This window comes from Pezoporus flaviventris, unplaced genomic scaffold (assembly GCF_033815535.1).
Source record: "Pezoporus flaviventris isolate CSIRO_AGI_PZ_B2104156 unplaced genomic scaffold, CSIRO_AGI_Pfla_v1 ptg000013l, whole genome shotgun sequence".
Classification (NCBI taxonomy): domain Eukaryota; kingdom Metazoa; phylum Chordata; class Aves; order Psittaciformes; family Psittacidae; genus Pezoporus; species Pezoporus flaviventris.
Window position 1 is genome coordinate 40,709,103 of NW_026892561.1, and position 19,320 is coordinate 40,728,422.

General features: G+C 37.0%; 1 protein-coding gene and 1 long non-coding RNA gene across 2 annotated transcripts in view; one reads left to right on the forward strand and one right to left on the reverse strand.

Annotated features, from left to right (window-relative positions):
- The window catches only part of COL4A4 (collagen type IV alpha 4 chain), a 68,119-nt gene that overhangs the window by 16,856 nt on the left and 31,943 nt on the right, over positions 1-19,320 (forward strand). Inside the window, exons 5-18 of the mRNA XM_061452995.1 lie at positions 748-792; positions 2,534-2,650; positions 5,772-5,840; positions 6,068-6,103; positions 6,873-6,935; positions 7,416-7,451; positions 7,626-7,667; positions 8,670-8,750; positions 10,005-10,058; positions 10,974-11,033; positions 11,660-11,704; positions 12,861-12,914; positions 17,427-17,496; positions 18,902-19,006. Of these exons, the coding sequence (XP_061308979.1) occupies positions 748-792; positions 2,534-2,650; positions 5,772-5,840; positions 6,068-6,103; positions 6,873-6,935; positions 7,416-7,451; positions 7,626-7,667; positions 8,670-8,750; positions 10,005-10,058; positions 10,974-11,033; positions 11,660-11,704; positions 12,861-12,914; positions 17,427-17,496; positions 18,902-19,006 (877 nt within the window). The remainder of the gene's footprint in view (positions 1-747; positions 793-2,533; positions 2,651-5,771; positions 5,841-6,067; positions 6,104-6,872; positions 6,936-7,415; positions 7,452-7,625; positions 7,668-8,669; positions 8,751-10,004; positions 10,059-10,973; positions 11,034-11,659; positions 11,705-12,860; positions 12,915-17,426; positions 17,497-18,901; positions 19,007-19,320) is intronic.
- Positions 3,079-8,280, reverse strand: LOC133269019 (uncharacterized). Its single transcript, XR_009743266.1, has 4 exons — positions 7,079-8,280; positions 5,122-5,176; positions 4,510-4,586; positions 3,079-3,221 (listed from the first exon to the last, which is right to left on the reverse strand). It is a non-coding gene; the product is annotated as an uncharacterized LOC133269019 (long non-coding RNA).

The following is a 19,320-nucleotide window of genomic DNA, read 5'->3' on the forward strand; positions in this document are numbered from 1 at the left end:
AACTTGAAAAATTGTTTCTGGGGATTTTTGCCATTGATTTCAGTTAGAATTGTTAGAAGACAAAAATAAAATGAAACAGACACAGTCTCTTTATTGTTATATGTCATGTCATCCTCCTTAGCATCCAAGAGGGCTGTGGGAGGAATGTGGAGCTGGAGGGAGAAGTATGATGCTTTTAAATGTGCTGTATACTAAACAGAATTTTATTACCACTTAGGGAGTATAAACTGCAGTTCAGGTCCATATCTTTCATAGCTGTACAGTCCCTGTCCTTGGCTCTTGGTACTTTGTATTATTTTTAATGTTTTAATTTCACTAATCTCAGTGGATGACTGAAATCACTAGTGAGTGTATCTAGCACACCTGAAATCTGAGTACTGTAAATTGTGCTCTGATATTATCAGAGCAGGAATAGGGTTTTGAAATTACATAAAGAATTACTTTATAAGTTAAAGACTACTTCCGCTTCTCTGTCATTTTATAATCTTTGGAGAATGAATGAGTACGAGATCGACATTTGTCCTGCACGGTACCATCTGTTACATGGGTAGCTATTGCCACTAGTCTCCTATATGCCCATAAAACTTTTTTCAGATATTTGTTACTGACAATTACCACTTTTGATTCATATTTCAAACCAGACTGTTTCTTGGGTTTTGCTATCTAGTATCACATATTCTCATTTTTCATTCTTTTTAAGAGTTAATGACTTCAGCACCTTTGTTTTTTCATGTCATCTGTTTTTAGGGCCCAACTGGAGTCCCAGGATTTCCTGGTTTAGATGGCATTCCTGTACGTATTGAATGAATATTGTTTTATAAAAATTAGAATTTTTATAAGGTCATAGCAAGCCCTCTAACAGAATAATACACTCAAAATGTTTGGCTTTATACCTATCAATATAGTGTCACCTACAGAATTACATGTAAAATGTAAAATAGCCAGGTTAATTCCAACTGGCTACTACTGATAACAAACTCCACAAAATAGCAATGAGGTAAGTACATAATACTCATGCAGGAACAGGGCAGTGCAGATAGAGACTAGCCCAAGTGTGTGCAGAGTGGGGCAGTGCTAGGATTAAAAACAATTTTCCCAGGCTTTATAGCAGGCTGTAGTCTGCTTAACTGCATTCTTAATATCTCTGAAAGTATCTCAAATGATGTACTGTTTTCTGTTCAAATATTCTGATTTTTGCTTGTAGTCTTTCTGCATTGAAAAAAAAAACAAAAACTGAGTCCAGTATTTTTTCCTGAATAGGCACTGAGGAAGGAAAGTGGGTCCTAAACATATCTTTATAAGCATGTGATTATATATGTTTCTGAATGTCTTCTTCAGTGAGGAAATGGGTATAATAAAAGAAAAATATTATCTCTTAGCTACAGTATTTTTGAAAATACTGTTTATTAGAACTGAATTCCTAAGCTATCATTAGTTTCATGTGGATCACTGTTAAAATGTTGAATTTTCAAAGTGAAAAAACAGAACCAAAAACTGAGTGGGTGTCTCAGCAGCTGCTTGTCAGCTGTCCACACTTGGCAATGGGTCTGCCGCCAGAATGTCTGTAAAATGGTCACAAGCCAAAATTTAGCACAAAAAAGGAGCACTCCCAAGAAATGTATATTCTTTTTATGAAAAGTGTTAATTAAAAAAACAGTATCCACAAATTGGGATGAAGGACCTTAAAGGTAGAAAGAAGGTAAAACTGACAAAAACATTTCAGGCAACTAGCCAGAATACTTTCTTACTATTTTTCAGACATCTCCCCAGAAAAACAACCAAACAACCAAAATCAAACAAAAAAAAAAAAAACCAAAACAAAACCATCCAAACAAAAAGAACCCTATTTGGGGTTAAAATTACTATTTATTCCTTACAGAAATGTTTAATTCTGTGAAAAATATTTTACCTCCAATGGAAAGATCCTTCCATGGGAAATCTCAGTGTTTCTACTGCCTAGTGTCTGATTTGCACTAGAACCAACCCCTACCTAGACAATGGTTAATTCTTGCTAGATTAGAAAATCACTTCCTTAATTCTTGAATGTATAGTCATAATCTCTGCAATTACTGTGTGCTTGAGTCAAGCTGTGTCCTGTTTTACCTTGTTTTATCCTGTCAACTAAAAAATATGAGCTGTTTAAAATGACTTTTTGTATGTCTTCAGCTTCTCTTTGCAACCACAAGAAGGATTTTAGTTAGAGAGCTAGTGTCTGCTTTCCCTGAGAAGATAGCACATTACTTTTTGACTCAAGTGAGAGCTCTGTCTGGCCCTCTTAACCACTGCTGTCCCTGTTATATTTGCTATGCATCAAATAAAAATATATATCATATCATTTGTTAGACAGGAAAAAAAATATTTCCATTGATCACAATAGAAAGCATTTCTAATCCAAAGAGTATAAAGCTGGGATCACTATGACATGTTCTCTGTTTCAGATCTAAAATATTTGTTTCTGAACTGTTCTGTTAATTTAAAAGAAATTCCCTATGTATCACAGTGTAACTCTAAAAAATATTAAACTATCTTTCAGGGATTACCAGGAAGTGGAGGACCCAGGGGCAAGCCTGGTTTAGATGGCTGCAATGGCTCAAGAGGAGATCCAGGATTTCCAGGCGAAAATGGTTATATTGGACCACATGGTCCTTATGTAAGTGAAGGGCATTCCTTCTGTCTTTGAATACTGAACATGTACATTTCATCTCCAAACTAATAGTTCTTAAAATGAAAGAAGTTTAAGACTATGGCACTAGCTTTACACTGCACAATGTATTTCCAAGCATTTTTACTAAGGTTAATGAGAGTGAAGAACACTCGATGCCATAACAGATTAAGATTGAATGTGAAATAAGTTCCTATATCCTTGAAGTATATATGTCTACTTTGAGGGTTAAATTCTGCTTTGTTTCCCCAGTACGTAGTCACACCAAATCTAATACCATTTCATGGAAGTACAACTGAGGAGTAGCTTGAAATCATTACATCATTTATCAATACTTGAAATTTCTCAAAAGCCTTAATTGTAAGGACATACCTGAGATGAATTAGCAATGAGTGAAAGCTTCAAAAAACTGTAACACTCTAAGATTTTTGGTGGTTGATCACACAAGTGTATTAGTAGATCTCTTCCCAAATCATGCTTTTACAGTTTCATGTGCTATTTTGTATACATACCTATTCATGACTGCTCTGTGCACACTTAATCTTGCCTGGGTCTTTATCTGTATACATAAAGGTCATTTCAGTTAAAACGTTTAAAATTAGCACTTTAATATTATTTACTTTTGCTGTTAAAATGGAAAGCATTTTAAAATTGTTTAAGTAGTGTGTTGGCAGTGCTCTTCTAATGAAGATAAACCACTGATTAATGTCAGTACAGGATATAAATCACTGTAGCTCCAAAGAAATTTTGCTGAACAGACCTAGTCCCTGGTCTTTGACTTCTTGTGAAAACAAGTTCTAGTTCTGAGTGATTAAGAGCTCATTAGTTGGTCTAAGAGCTTCTCTGAAATTTTCTAAGTGAAACAGTAAAAACAACTGCATTTTGCATGAAAAATCAAAAGTGTTTAGTCGAAGCCAAATAAGATGCTGCTTCAGCCATAGGGAATCAAAAAATGTGCACTGGGTGCCAAAGTGAAAAGATGTCATAAAAAATGTAGCAAATAGAAAAAAATAATGCATGAAATACACAACCTGATAAAATACCCTGAAACTCTTATTTGTTGCACCTCTGAAAGTAACCCATTAACCCTCCAAACAGAAAAATTACTTCTGTTCAAACTGTAATTTTACCTGTATTTTCTTACTTATTATGGCTTTCAAAATAAGAGTTTTCCTTTTTATAATGCCAAATGACATAAAAGAAAAATAAGATGTGGGACAAATTATAGCATAAATCCTCTTAACTCCAGGAGCATGCTTTCTGGCAGGCCTAGAAAAGTATTTGCAGCCTACAAAAAATGGGAGACACAATAGGCATGTAGCCTTGGATATGCAGACTAAAATTCCAGTGCAAATTAATTTAGCTACCCAGAAAAACACAGACATAGTAAGCATATTTGTTTGTGTATGAGAATGCTATTCCAACCACTCTATGCAGATTGCCTGTTTTAAATCAATTTGTTGCACCAAGTACCAACTTTACTATATATTACAGCTAACATTTTTATGTTATTTATAATGTTGTCCTGTATAATTCTTTTTAACACTACATATTCTGCAGCTTCACTTGTAGAGTCTGCACATTTATCTCACCAATAAATTGGAAAAGGAAATAGTTTTATTTGTAAGCACTCACCTAAGTCATGTAGAAGGTAAACTGAATCTAATAAAGATGTTTTATTACACAACAGGTCACATGTAGAATAACCAAATACAACTTTTGGTGTGTTTAATTTGTTCCCTAGCAGTTGTTGTTTGACCTGTTATCTGCATTAGTCTACTGTAGTTATATCCAGCTGCAGACAGCTGTAACTTTTCTTTTTATTGAGTCATTCCAGGGATAAGTACCTTTTCTGTTCCATTCTGACTTCAGGATTTGAGCAGCCAGTATCAGGAAACTAGCACACTTTTAAAGTGATTAAATTCTATGAAAAATAGTATTCCGTTTTATTAAAATTAATAAATAAATAATAATTATTGAAATAGTTAAGTGGTTACCTTAGGTAAATTATATCCCATACATTGGATTTCAAATGAGAAAACTTCAGAAGTAATATCTTAATATATCTGTTCCTCAGGTATGTACATATATCATGCTCTCAACAGTCATTTGAGCATTACAGTTGAATACTGCAAAAGCAATCATTCTGCTAAGTCAGATTGAGGTTGTGAAGGTTAGCGAAGTTTTATAAAGGATTCCATAGCAAGCACCATGGGAACGTAGTTTTTAAATAAACAGGGCCTTTAGGCATCAGATTTTTATCTGTTTAATAGACTGTGAAACATAGTTCCTAATAGGTGGAAATGTTGAAGATTATGCATGTAACACAGTCCATACTTTCATCGGCAGTCCATGTATTCATCTTTTTAACTATATGTAGAATCACACTAGATTCTTCTAAATCACAGCATGATCTTTTGGAGAAGGTAGAGCAGAGTGTTAATACTTAAAATACTTACTGAAAGAAAAGGTAGGCATATTAGGATGCTGGAGAAGGACACTTCATCAGGCAGTCTAGCGATAGGACAAGGAGTAATGGATTTAAACTTAGGGAAGTTCAGGTTAGATATAATGAAGAAGTTCTTTACTGTGTAAGGAAGAAGTCCTTTATTGTGAGGGTGGTGAGGCACTGGAACTGGTTGCCCAAAGAAGCTGTAAATGCTCCATCCCTGGCAGTGTCCAAGGCCAGGCTGGACAGAGCCTTGGGTGACATGGTCTAATGCGAGATGTCCCGGTCCATGGCAGCCATCATGGAACTAGCTGACTTAAGGTCCTTTCCAACCCAAACCATTCTATAATTCTATATACTTGATACTAAAAGCAAGATTTGTGAAGATGGTAGATTATTGAAGTACCTAAGAGCTAATCTAACAGAGCAGGAGTCCAGAAGCTGTGAGAAGCTGTTTTGGTCAGCTGTAAAGAAGGCAGTTTTACTTTAAGGGTCTTGTGAGGTAAAAGAACTTCAAAATGGTCATGCATGACTAGTGGATTACCTAGTGATGTAGGGACACCAGAAAACATAACTTGAGAAATTATCGTTCAGTCTCCATAGAAATGTAGCATATCAGTAAGTGTGGATCATGTTTTAAAAGACTTTTTTTCTTTAAAGGGAAATCCAGGGCAAAAAGGAGAAAAAGGAAATTCAGTGTATATTTCACATTTTGGAAAAGGACCTCCAGTAAGTATATGATTGTGAAAAAAATCATATCTTGTAGGAAAGCTTTCGCGGCAAATGTAATTTTTCCATTACTCCTCATGCTTTAATAAAGCTTTGTGCAAAAAAGAAAGATTAAAAGCAAATGTACAACTGGAACAGATAGCTTGTTACCTTAATAGCTATCAAAAGTTAGAAAATACCCACAAAAAGCTTGTAACGATTAATTTGCAAAATGATTGCTGTTACAGGGAGATAGAGGTGATCCTGGACCCCCTGGCACGCCCGTAAGTACAGTCAGTGGGTTCTATAATGCTTCTTGTATTAAAGATCTTTAAAATTTTCCTTCTTAGTACAATAACAAGATATTGGGGCTTCTCCCTGCCTGCCTTATATAGCAAAATTCCTGAATAAAGTCTAACAAACATGGAGTCCCTATAGTCTGCCCCCATGACCAGTTCACACTGGCTTAAGCAGCAGAAACAGACAACAACCATCTGCATCGAGCAGTTGTTGCTCTGGTGCTCACAGTTTGCAAAATCTTTTCTCCATTACATTCAGAATGTGTAGATAGGTGACACCTTCTTCAACAGTATCTGGAGGATCACCCAAGAACATGTAGCATACACTACCATATTTTGGCCATAAAAACATGTAAGAATAGAGAGTTTAATTTTGTTGCTGGCTAACACTCTTAATGACTTTGGGTTCCTCTTCTTATGCTCTCTAAAAAATTATTCACTAATGAACTGTATCGAGTCCCCATACTGTAGCACAGTTACTCTAAAAGTATTCTTTCAATCAATTGATAACATATAACTGTGCATTGTCCAGTATCATCTGTACAGTACAATCCAGAAACTGGTGCTGAGCTCTAGTGACAGTGAGGTATAAGAAGACAGTGACAGACATGGTATAAGCTTCAGACCGTGGGTGGAATGCAATGACTAGTAGACTGAGTCTAGGTGACACAGACATTTTGGAGGGACTACTTTTGTGGAGAAAAGGGTAAGCTCTTGGTATTTTCACAAACAGACTTTTTGCCATCTTTTGCAGGGACCTATAGGGTCGAGAGGTACACCGGGCCCGTCTGGATACCCAGGCCAACTAGGCTTGCCTGTAAGATCACCACAGTTATATAGCCTTGCATTTTTAGGACATGCAGAAATTCTGATTACCAATTCTAGAACTTGCCTTAATGTGAATCAAAGCCTAGAAATAATTTCTGAGGCAGATGATAAAAAAATAGATTTTTGTCTTACCTTATGAGTTTGGAAGTTCAGGAATTGGAGCATATATTTTTCCTTCCCATGCCTGGGTGGACACATTTCATCTGGCAGTCTGTGGTCATGGAGGAATGCTGCTACTGCTTTCTCCTTATTCGCTTTCCCCAAGGGCACCTTGTGGGAGTCAGGAAGTGAAAAGTGGGAAGCCAGAGTTCAACCCTGCTGAAAGCAGTGAGCAGGTGAAGTAAATTGCGATTTCCTCATCCCAAGAGGAAATTCTGCCTCTAGGTGCTGCTGGCAAGAGTATGTGATTTTCAGACAAAGATGTCTAAATCAGACATACTAACTTGTTTGTTTTCATTCTCTTTTAAAGGGTATTCCGGGTTACCCTGGTTTGCCAGGTGAACAGGTAGGCCATGATTTTCCTGACGTTGTTATTAAAATAATAGATTAATTTATACAAATATTCGAAATGTCTCTTATGGTTGTTTGTTACTAAGTTTTTCAAATGAGTTATTTGATTAAATTCTAATATCAGCATTTTCTGGTTATCTTCAACCTGTGTACTTTTTCTGTCAATTAGGGAAATCCTGGTATTGGAGTGGACGGACAAAAGGGGGAGCCGGTAAGAAAACAAATATTATTAAATGTATTATTGCTGTAGAATTAGAAGTATAATAGAGCCTTGCTGGGTTTCCTGGAACCGATTCATGTGCAGCGGTGTGCTCCCACTAATCATGTTAGGATGGAAGGAGAAGTAAAGTAAGTTATTGGATCAATTAATTCCATGCAGAAGTGGTTCCTTCAGTGAGCTGCATCAATCAAGGGTCTTCTTGGAGGTTTTGAAAAGCAACAATCAATATGTTAGTTAGCATTTATATAGCAATTACCTTCTGTACAGACACTGCCTAAATAATCAGAACACAACAGTACCCTCCAGTAACAGTGGCTGTACCAGACCAGTCACTGAATCTCATCTCTTGCTATGTCCAGCACCAGATGCTAAGGAAAGGGTTAAGAAAAAGAGAAGCACATAGTAATGCACACAGTAATAGTTCCTCTCCCAATTTCCGCCTATTAGCGTACTCAGGACTTACAGAACTAATGAGGAATATTTGATTTTTCTTCTATGAATTTGTCCAGTGACAACTTGGAATTTATGCAAGTTTCTAACATGCACAACTTCCCATAGCAAATCAATAATTTCATCTTTGCATTCACAAAGCCTTGTGCTGAATGGCTTCAGGTGGGAACATGAAGACTGTGTGGACACAAGAGATTTGCCAATCCTGTAACTATCTCCACAGCAGATTCAGGCCATAAGTACAGAGTTCTTATTTTTGCGACTAAAGAATTAATCTAATTTATGTATCTCTTTAGCCATAATGTTATTTTTAATAGTTGAAGAGAATAGGAGGGGATTAGGATTGCCAGACTTGCTCATCTGGGAAGACAGTAAAAAGCCTTACAAATGGCAATACAAACCTTTTATCTACAATTATTAGTACAAGAACTTGTTCAATAAGTACAGACATGTGTAATACTGTAGTACATTAGGAAGACATGCTGAGTCTCACTGAAACATATGGAACAAAATGTCTCTCTGCTGTTCCTTTGACTTCCACAGGGTGACATCGGACTTCCTGGGCCACCTGGGTCACCACTGTTAGTTGGACCTCCTGGAACTCAGCTCTTCAAAGGAGAAAAGGTGTTGTCTTCATATTTAACTGTGCTCAACTTGGCAAGTACAATACTGTGATGTCATTTTTGCAAGGACTGTATAATACAAATCTTTCTGTAAGAAGCCATCAGCTTCAGCAGAAATCAGTCCTGTTGTTCAGCACCCTTCCTACAGGCTTTCAGGAAGGAGAGCCCATGTGTACTTTAGCTCATGTCCTTGAGGAAAGACTGTCTTGATGCAGAAAGGAGCTACTGCCCTTGCATTGGTTTCCTTCACTTTTTGTCAATAGCAAATCATATTTCAGGCATCTCAGGTAAAGTTAGTTACTCTACTATTGAATCTCTTCTGTGGCCCTTCGCTAACACATATTTTGCAGTTCTTTGGCAATTATTCTCTTTGAGATTTCTCCACTGTAATGTTTTGAACTATCAACTCTAACTCTTCTAGGCTGCTTTCTTAATATGAAAATTAATTGTGATTTTTTTGTCTAATGCATGTTTCTGTTATTTACTGTAATACTTCAATATCACTCCTACGGTAGCCACAACTGTGTACCTTAAAACATTATAATGTTCCCTTAAAAAGAAGAAGAGTTACAAAAACTGCATTATGGAGCCCTATATTGAAGTCTCTTTGTCCTCAAATCTGACTTGCTCGAATACACAAATTTTAAGGTGAATTTGGCATTTCCAGCCCCTACAGCTTCAACTCAGGGAACTGAAAAATTTAAGATACTGGATTTTAGGCTTAGATTATGCAAATTATTGCTATGTACAGGTGTATGAGGAAGAGGAAAAGGACCAAAAGAATTTATGTAAACTCTTCATATTACTGCCAAGTGTGATATATGCTGCTGTGCAACACATGACGTGATCATGACTATGTAGCCACCTATGTATCCCATTCAGATTCGGGCAGTGCACAAAAATGTAGTTTTATGAATGTGAATACCTGCATCACACTAAATAGAGCAGCAAACAAAACAGAACTACTGTCATATATGCTTGCAGGAGTAAAGCCCCCCCAAAGGTCCTTCCAAATGAAAAGATACATCTATCTCTCTCCGCAATTATTCTGGTTTGACAGAGTTAACAGAAATGAAGATCAGTACATAATTACTCTTTATGTTCTTATGTCTAGTACACCTAGAGGAAGATGCCCGGTGCTTAAGAAAATACTTTTTTAACATTTATAATTCAGAATAGGACTTAAAAAAAGTTAGACAGCACATAGGAATGTCCTGCAAATTAATATACACAAAAACTTTCCTTGTATACATAGGGCCAAAAAGGACTACCTGGGGTAACAGGACACAGAGGACCACGTGGACCAAAGGTAAGTAATGTGATTTTTTTTATTTTTCTCATGATGCTGGCAAAGTCCTTTTAAAGCTCAAGGTGATAGAAGAAATAACAGCATTTGCACTGTGAAATTTAATCACCACCTAAATCAGTGTGAAAGCAAAAAAATTTCAAAACCCTTTCAAGAACCTTTGAGTCTGTTTTAAAGGTACCTACTGAATGTTGCCTGGTAGCAAAAGGTCAGTGGTGTTTCCAGTTGGGCTGTTGAGACACAACAGACTGGGACTGTGAAGAAGATAGAAGTGCAGATTGTTTTTTGTCAGGAAAAATAGAGAAGATCTGTGTGTTCTTAATGGAGCATGATGTATGTTTCCCTAAGTATGTTAGGGAAGGACTTTCACTTCAGATTATGGAAGTGCACAGGCATAAAACTACCAGGTCTCAGAAAAACAGAAGATAATTTGTGACTAAAGAATTAATCTAATTTATGTTAAAAAAATATTTAGCTTTGTAGGCAGAAGAAATTGGAAGCCTGAACGTCACATTCTGAGCTCTAAGTCTAGAACATTTTCAGAAATTTATCTTCCATCGTAAAACGACCACTGCTACTTAGCACTGGAAAAACAGACAAAACCAATCTTTTTATATCAGATTTACTTTGAAAAAGATGGACCTTATACGCATGGTCCATTGCTAGCTGTCCATGCAGATAATAGCATACTTTTTAGTTATAAGCAGGAGCTTAGAAATTGCTGCATCCCAAAAGATGCCCAGAGCTTTGCTACATAGGCCTGATAGAGGTGCTTTATGAAGTAAGACCCAGTGACTGTGCCAGCAAGTGCAACAAGATCCATTAACCTAGTACATATATGATTTAGCATACACAAAGACTAAAATTTCTGCAAACTTCACCAAACATCTTATTGAAAAAGTATTTTGAATGCTTCAGGGTATACTTGGGAGAGGAGAAAAGGGTGAAAAAGGCATTCCTGGATTCCCTGGATTGCGGGTAAGGAAGTTGTGGAATAAATTACTTCAAAAATTCACTATAATTAGGTTCATAATATATTTGGAAATTTAAGTTTACATTTCTAAGAAAGATTTTAAGTACCTTGTAAACTAATTTGTCATACTTTCTTTATAGAATATTTAGGAGTCTTGCCCTGGGACTCACCCTGTCCCATACTTAAACATAAGGTCATACAGACTTTCTGTTCTTGGAAAGAAAGTAAATCACTGAGGTTATCCTCTAAATATTTAGAACTGCACTAAGCTTCTCTGCTTATTGTACTAACACAGTAATTTTATGTATTCCATGAGTGTTGATGTCAGTTTTTTATAGCAGCTTGTGCTTGATTTGTATAACACTGCTCATATGGAACAACATGTCCAGTACTGCAATGGGTGCAATATGATAACAAATTAGGTGAAGACCTGTCTGTTTTATTTTGGTCTATAGTTCAAATTCGTACTCACCTCTCATATAAAGTATTTGCAAAAAACTTGGCAAAATTTTTGGAAAAATATCCTAAGTAATGATTTTCTAAGGAACACTGACTGCTCAGCAATTCTGAATAGATGTAATTCTGAATAAGCTTTTACTGTTTTAGCTTGCTTTCTGCTTGCTTTTATCAGGGTGATCCTGGTTCTTATGGACCTGCAGGTTTTCCTGGAATGAAGGTAAGAGGCCATGAAGTATAAGCATCTCCCTAAGCAGTAGGATCAGTGAGATTTGGGTTTTTTGTAGATTTGTGCAGATTTGGAATTTCTGCATACCTGACAGCTCACACTGCATTCCTTCCTTTCTCTCCTGCTACCTATGATCACTGAATTTGTATGAAGTCTTTGTCTTTGAATTACTGCTACTCTCTGAAATTTGGCTGAAATTGGCTAATGGGATCTGAAGTTGGAAGCAGGAGGAAAAGCCATTGGGACATGCATACAGCATGATATAATATGCAGCATGTTAACTTTGTTTGCCATGGTGACATTGTGTAATTTTGTGTTATATGCATGTTTTTATTTTTATGACTCAAAAAATTCCAGGTTTGCTATTAAGTCTGCTAAATTTTAAGTTAGCAGCTTAAAACATCTTACTGGAATAAAGAAAAACATGTGTAGGTACATAGATCTTCATCTTGCCCTTTTTCCTAGCTCCTCTCCTCAGCTCCTTTTCAAATCTAGTTAAGGTAGTGATCGTGCTATTCATAAATCAAATTAATGTACAGATATTTGCATCTAGACTTGTGTTCCAGGTGACTTTTATCTGCAAAATTATTTTTACTTTGGTTTTGTTTGGGTTTTTTTTTCTTCTTTTTTTAACAACTGTCTACTTAGCTTGAATACTCGGTGGATGAGCATATTAGTAGATTGTAAAAGGAGAGGAGCTGATGTGCAGCTGCTTTTCATGCAATAATAGTGTAAGAGGGTCGTTCAGCAGATAGCAAAACTATTTCAGCTGTATTAAGCAGTCTATAAGAATCTGCTGGTATGTATTCCAGCTAGTTCTGTGCCCCAGCTACATTGAATCCACTGACCGTTGTCTAAATAACCAATACATGTTGTGGGGTTTTGTTGGTTGTTTTTTGGTTGGTTTTTTTGGGTTTTTTGGTATTTTGCAGGGAGGGGAAGAGGGTGTTGGTTGTTTTTTGGGTTTGTTTTTTTACCCGAAGAGAATCTGTAAAACATACCATCTCTGGTACAAATCCATTTTCTGAAACAAAGTGTGGATGCTATTATAAGATGCCAGTATTATATGATTGCCTTACAGGGTTTTGTTCAATTAATTATATATCTTAACAGATTACTCAAATGATATTTCTGTGGTCCTTTCCAGGGGGAAATAGGATTTGCTGGGTTTCCTGGACAACCTGGCTACCCAGGCATACAGGTGAAAAAAAACCAAAAACCCAACACATGCACACATGCACATGTGGACACACACACCGCTATATAAATGCTAACGACTTCTCCCAAATGAGCCTGCTTATCAGACCATTTCCTTCCATGCAGCAATAATTAAATTTAAGATTTACTGTTTTCATGATAGTCATAATTACTCAACACTGAGGTAGTAAATAATGTAAGTAAACATTCCTGCTTGGTGCATATGAGAGTGGGAATTCGATTTTGTGTACCATAGGGGTTGGTTAATCCCAATTGCTAATAGCTTCCTTTAACTATACCAGTATAGCTATCAAATCCATAAATTGTAACACTCTGCAAGTTATTCATGGTTGAGCTGTGTTCCCCAGAGATATGGTAGTCAAAGGAACCTCCTATTTAGATAACAGTACAATCCTATGAACTTTGGTATATCAACTAGTATGACTAGTTAGCACCTAATGAGGTGGCAAAATTTGATTCACATTTGTTTGCTTGCAAGACTTAATCTATTTGCATATGTTCAACCTGTTCACATAAATAGTTTCTCCAAGATGCTTACCAGAATGAAAATTGGACTCCTTCAACACCTGCTTTGTTTAAACATTTCCTACTTTTGCTCAATTAGATGACACCAGTCACTTTTTATTTTATAATTCATGATGCTTTCCATTAGAGATTAAGAGAGTGTCGTAACTGGGGATCTAAGCAGTGAAAGAGGGAAGTATTTATCTGAAAAGTGCAGAAGAGATGTTTAATAAAATTTCAGAAGACCCAGGTGCCAGTCTAGTGACATTTCAGGATATAAGTTTATGGAATCCTCTTCTGCAGGCTGCAGAACTGATGATCATACTGTTATTCTGACTACTGGAGCATATTGTAATTCTGACTAACAACTAAAACTTGAATGATGGGAACTATTATATTTACTATGGGATCTACAATGCTAAAGCACATTCAGACTGAAAATAACCAGTTTTGGATCCTACTCTCATTCCTTTGGAATGAGCAAAGGAGCAGTGAGTCTAGCCAGGGGGAAGGCCTAGGGAATCCCTGGGATAGGGTCCAAGTGGTCAGCAGTATATAAGCAAGAGGAGAAGTGAAATGCTGCAGCGACGAAGGTGAGTGGCAGGATCATCAGTAGAGACAGCAAAGTTGAAAAAGCTCATCGTGAAAGTTACTACCACAGTAGAGAGGACAAAACCACCACTGCAGAAATTGTGACACTAATGAACTTGGCTCTAAATATTCTGAAATACAAAAGTCAAGAAGTGTTTATTTCCCTCTGAAATAGTCTTTATGGAAAGCTGCGTATGAAATAGTAACTTTTCTTAAAGCACAATTACTTACACCTGTGAAATGAAAGAAATGACACTTGAGATTTGAGCAAGCTAGTCGATGAGAAAATGAACATGAGCCGGCAGTGTGTGCTTGCAGCCCAGAAAGCCAACTGTATCCTGGGCTGCATCAAAAGGAGCGTGACCAGCAGGTCAAAGGAGGTGATCCTGCCCCTCTACTCTGCTCTCGTGAGACCTCACCTGGAGTATTGTGTACAGTTCTGGTGTCCTCAACATAAAAAGGACATGGAACTGTTGGAACGAGTCCAGAGGAGGGCCACGAGGATGATCAGGGGACTGAAGCACCTCCTGTAGGAAGATAGGCTGAGAAAGTTGGGGCTGTTCAGTCTGGAGAAGAGAAGGCTGCATGGAGACCTCATGGCAGCCTTCCAGTGCCTGAAGGGGACCTATAGGGATGCTGGGAGAGACTCTTCATTAGGGACTGTCGTGATAGGACAAGGGGTAACGGGTTCAAACTTAAACAGGGGAAGTTTAGATTGGATATAAGGAGGAAATTCTTTCCTGTTAGGGTGATGAGACACTGGAATGTGTTGCCCAGGGAGGCTGTGAATGCTCCATCCCTGGCAATGTTCAAGACCAGGTTGGACGAGGCCTTGGGTGAGATGTATAGTGTGAGATGTCCCTGCCCATGGCAGGGGGGTTGGAACTTGATGATCTTACGATCCTTTCCAGCCCTAACTATTGTATGATTCTAAGCTCTGTTATAAATTGAAGGTTAAAATTGAAACACACTTCATAGTCTGTGATGACAAAAGGAGGTAACCTGTGGCTAGTGCAGACTTGCCCTAAGCAGTATATTATTAAAGACGCAGCTGAAAGCAGACAAATAAAAAGCAATAAACAAGTTTTAAGGAAGCAGGTTTACAAATGAGAAATGACAAGCACATGGAGTAAATAAGTAATGACAAGCACATGGAGTAAATAAGTAAAAGTACAATAAAAACATTTGTTTTAGTCACAAGTGTACTTGTTTCAAAGTCAACTGGGGAGGATGGGGAGCAGAAATTGCCCATGGATGTTCATTTTTCTCCCATTATCAGTTTCACAACAATGTGGGATCATTCAGATACTAATTGGAAACATTTCATGTCTTGTTCAAACACAAAAATCATTACAGTCCATTACTCCCCAAAAGTACAATAAAACCTTGTGTTTTGTTGTTAAAAAATACTCACCCTGATGTGCATATTGTTTTAGTTGGAGGGATCTATAGCAAACTTGAGCAAGACATTTCATAGAACAATGCATTCTTCAATCTCTGTTGATTAGTCCCCACACTGAGTACCCATCTAGTAGCACTAAAAACAGTAAACAAAAAAATAATTAATATATATATTATACAAGGTAAAAGTTTAAATGCCTGCAGTAATGATTCAGAAAGATGAAATTACAATTTCTAACACATGGAGCAAAAGAAAATGAATCAAGTATAGACACGACTTTAAAAGAATCAGGTTAAGTCGTATAGATACATCAGATCTGATTGCACAGATGCTGTAGTTTTGCTTTGGAAACAATGGGATAAATCTGATTGTTCCTGAAAAGTGCATATCTACCTAGACTGCATCAACTGTTCATCTGGCCTAACCAGGTGTTGCTTATGATCTGCTAAAAATCACATAAACTGGAGGAACAAGAATATAATTAAAAACCCTCCTGAGAACAGCCCATCCTCACATAGATTTTCTGAAACAAATGTGTTCAAAGAGAATCTAAGGTGCATTAATATTTAAGAGAAAAAGAATCAGGGCAAAACCAGTTGCATTCAAAGTAGACTCACCTTTAAAAAAAATTAACTGCTGCTTAAAGCAAAGAATGGACTTCAAGGAATTGCTGGCATACCTTTTGATCCATAAGTCTGGAGGATGTTGGCCATACTGAGTTGACCTTGAACATGAGCAGCGACATGTCCTCGCTGCAAAGGCAGCTAATGATATCCTGGGCTGTATTAGCAAAAGTATTGCCAGCAGGCAAGGGGAGGTGATACTTGTCCTCTATTCAGCACTGGTCTCCATCCTTATATATATTCTAAAGCTGTCTGGACTTAGTCCTGGGCAACCAGCTCTAGGTGGTCTTGCTTGAGGAGGGGAGGTTGGACAAGATGACCTCCAGAGGTGCTTTCTGACCTCAACCATTCTGTGATAAATAATAAAAAACAAAAAGCTTTCTTCAGACAAAATACAAGGGGGGGTAAGAATCCTGCTGAAATCACCCTGAGACCATTTGTGTCTGTTCCTAATGGAATGAGTCTCATTAAAATAATGAATGGTCTTTACAGGCAGTGCAAAATGTTCTTCACCATTTACATTACATAAAGCTATAGAAATTTACAGAGCAAATACAATGTTTAATAATTAATATCAGTAAAACTGATAAGTTTTGCAGCCCCAATTCTCCTTGTCTGTGTTTGTCTGTGTCCTAAAAGGCCCTGAACACCAGTCCCAGGAATGCAACCCCACTACGCAGTTCCCACATTCACATTCTTGTTTTTTCGGTTCCCATTTGCTGCAGAGAGCAGGGTGGATTCCTAATCTACAAAGCAAAAAGTCTAATATAATTTGCCACATAAAAGAATTCCTTAAAGTCCACTTCACTTGCAATTCTAAATATCAAAATCCAAGCTAATTTAGAAATCCTCCAAGCAGAAGTGATTTTCCCTGCCATTAGTATGCACTTTTATGTTTCCTGATGCAGACGTATTAAACTTCTAAGAGCTTTAAGTGTCTCTTACCATCAGTAATATCTGTCAGACTGTAAAACCTCTTATCTTAATGCTTATCTGTCATCATAGAAATAATTTCCAAATCCTTGATTAGAATTTTAAGGTAAATAATTACAGCCTGATTGTTAAATCATAATGTCTCAATAATAGGGGTACTGATTTATTGTAATAGATTCATCTTTACAATAAACGAATAAAATCAAATACAGCAGTCAAGTTCTGAAGAGTCAGATATATGCAATATTACTGGTTAGCCATTGGTATCTTGAAAGATAACTATTTAAAATCATTTTGCCTGGTTTTAAATGCTATAAAATGTCAAAATTGAGCTCCCAGGTGATATATATCACATGCTCCACCATTACTGAAATTTTCAGCTACATGTTAGCATATTACATATTTATATCTATCAGTAAAACTCCTTGTTGGACTTTTACAGGGGGATCCAGGAGAAAAAGGCCCCCCAGGTCCTCCTGGAACTGTTGAAACTCCACTGCTTCCTATAAAAGGTTGTAGTTAGTTTTAATTAGTCTTTCTACAGTATAAAATGGCTAGGACCTATTTTGCTAAAGTGTTTGAAAGTGATCACTGGGGATTCAGGGAGCAAGATCCTAAAATGTTATCTTCCTAGTAGTCATATTCTATGTCTGTTTCTCACTGATCTTACTGGAACTATGTTAAGCATACAAGTTTCAGATTAAATGTTTGCTGAAAGATCTTTATGCATGCAGTCACAGCTAGGTCTTCAGGACTATCCCCAGTTATCAGATCTAAGCATATTTAAGAAGAAGCTATGAAAAGTATGAAAAACTGGCATTCCCCTTGTAGTTTAGAATTCCAATTTTCGAATTGCCAAGGCACACAGATTTTAGATTGCAGTTCAACTTTCTGTTGCTTAGGAGGGGTAAAATCCTGAAACTAGTACTCTCAACCGAATCACCTGTCAGTCTTATCACCTTCCAACCTAAATCTCACGTTGCGTTTTTATGTCCCAGGTCCCTTTATTCCCACCTTTATAACCTAATTGGTGAAAAGATGTTTGGAAGTTCTGATTTCATAGCAGTAGGCAGTGGGAAACAGTCAAGCCTGCTGCCTAAAAGGGAGCACTTTGAGAACCTGTACTGTAAAAGCATTTTAACAGAGACCTTATCATAAATTATATTTCTAGTGAAGCAAACACTGATTGTGAACACAACCTCAGTTCAGCAGAACTTCCCCATTATATAAAGGCCTCATCCAAAAATCAATCTGTTTTCCATCGGTTTCTGTGGATTTCCAGCCCATGAAACAAACCCCATGCTTAATATTTCAAGTAACATTTAACTATGTGTGTTGTGTGTGAGTGGACACATTGTTCAGAAAAAGAGGCCTTTAGTACAATTGTTTGAGAACAGAACTGCTACCAATATTTTGTTTTTCCAAGTTAATGGAGTTCTTTATATCTGATTAGGGTTTTCTTTGTCAAGATGTAATTAAAATTTTTAAATGTATTCCTTATATCAATTTTGAAAATACACTTTTTAAAATCTGGATGATTTCAACTGGGATGATCCTGAAATGACCTCTCTGTGTGCACTGCAGAACATGAGATGCACTTTAAATGCTGTATGTAGTTGTTTTGTGAAAATACTTCTCTTGGCATTCTGAAATATGTAGCACAAAGATGCTACTGCAGAGTGATGAAGAGTTAAAACCATGCCAACAAAATGGACAGGAATCCGCAGAAAAATAACCAAATCCTCCCATCTTAAAATTTAATTGTTACACATTTTTTAAATATTCCATAAAGACAAAAGTTACTGTACTTTACTTTTGTGTGGTTCCCAAGTTATAATTTTGTTTGTGGCTTTATTTAGATTTTAGCTGACAATTGCATAAGATGTTCAGTTCACATGTTTTTATAATTCCATGTAGGTCCACAAGGAGATCCTGGATTTCCGGGTCCTGCTGGTGAGACAGGGTCAGCTGGACCAATTGGGCCTGCAGGCCTGCTGGGAAGACCAGGAGATGATGGAACAAGTAAGAGAAGTAGAGGATAAAATGAGAACTATATACCAGTAGTAGAGAAAGCAACTAAAAGCAGCCAAGAAGAAACTGTTCTTTGTTCTTGCTTGATGTAAATCACCAACAGTAAGGATTTGAGCTCTACAGAGTTCAAGAAAAATTTTAGCTCACCATTTAGCTGCCAAAAAAGAAATAAAATATTCCAAACAGAACATGAGGAATTACTAGAAAAGGAAAAGAAGATAAAGCAAGATGCTGCCATGAACTGTAAATCCATGGCATGCCTATATCTGGACTGCTGTGCTAAGAAATTCTATTCTTCATCTCAA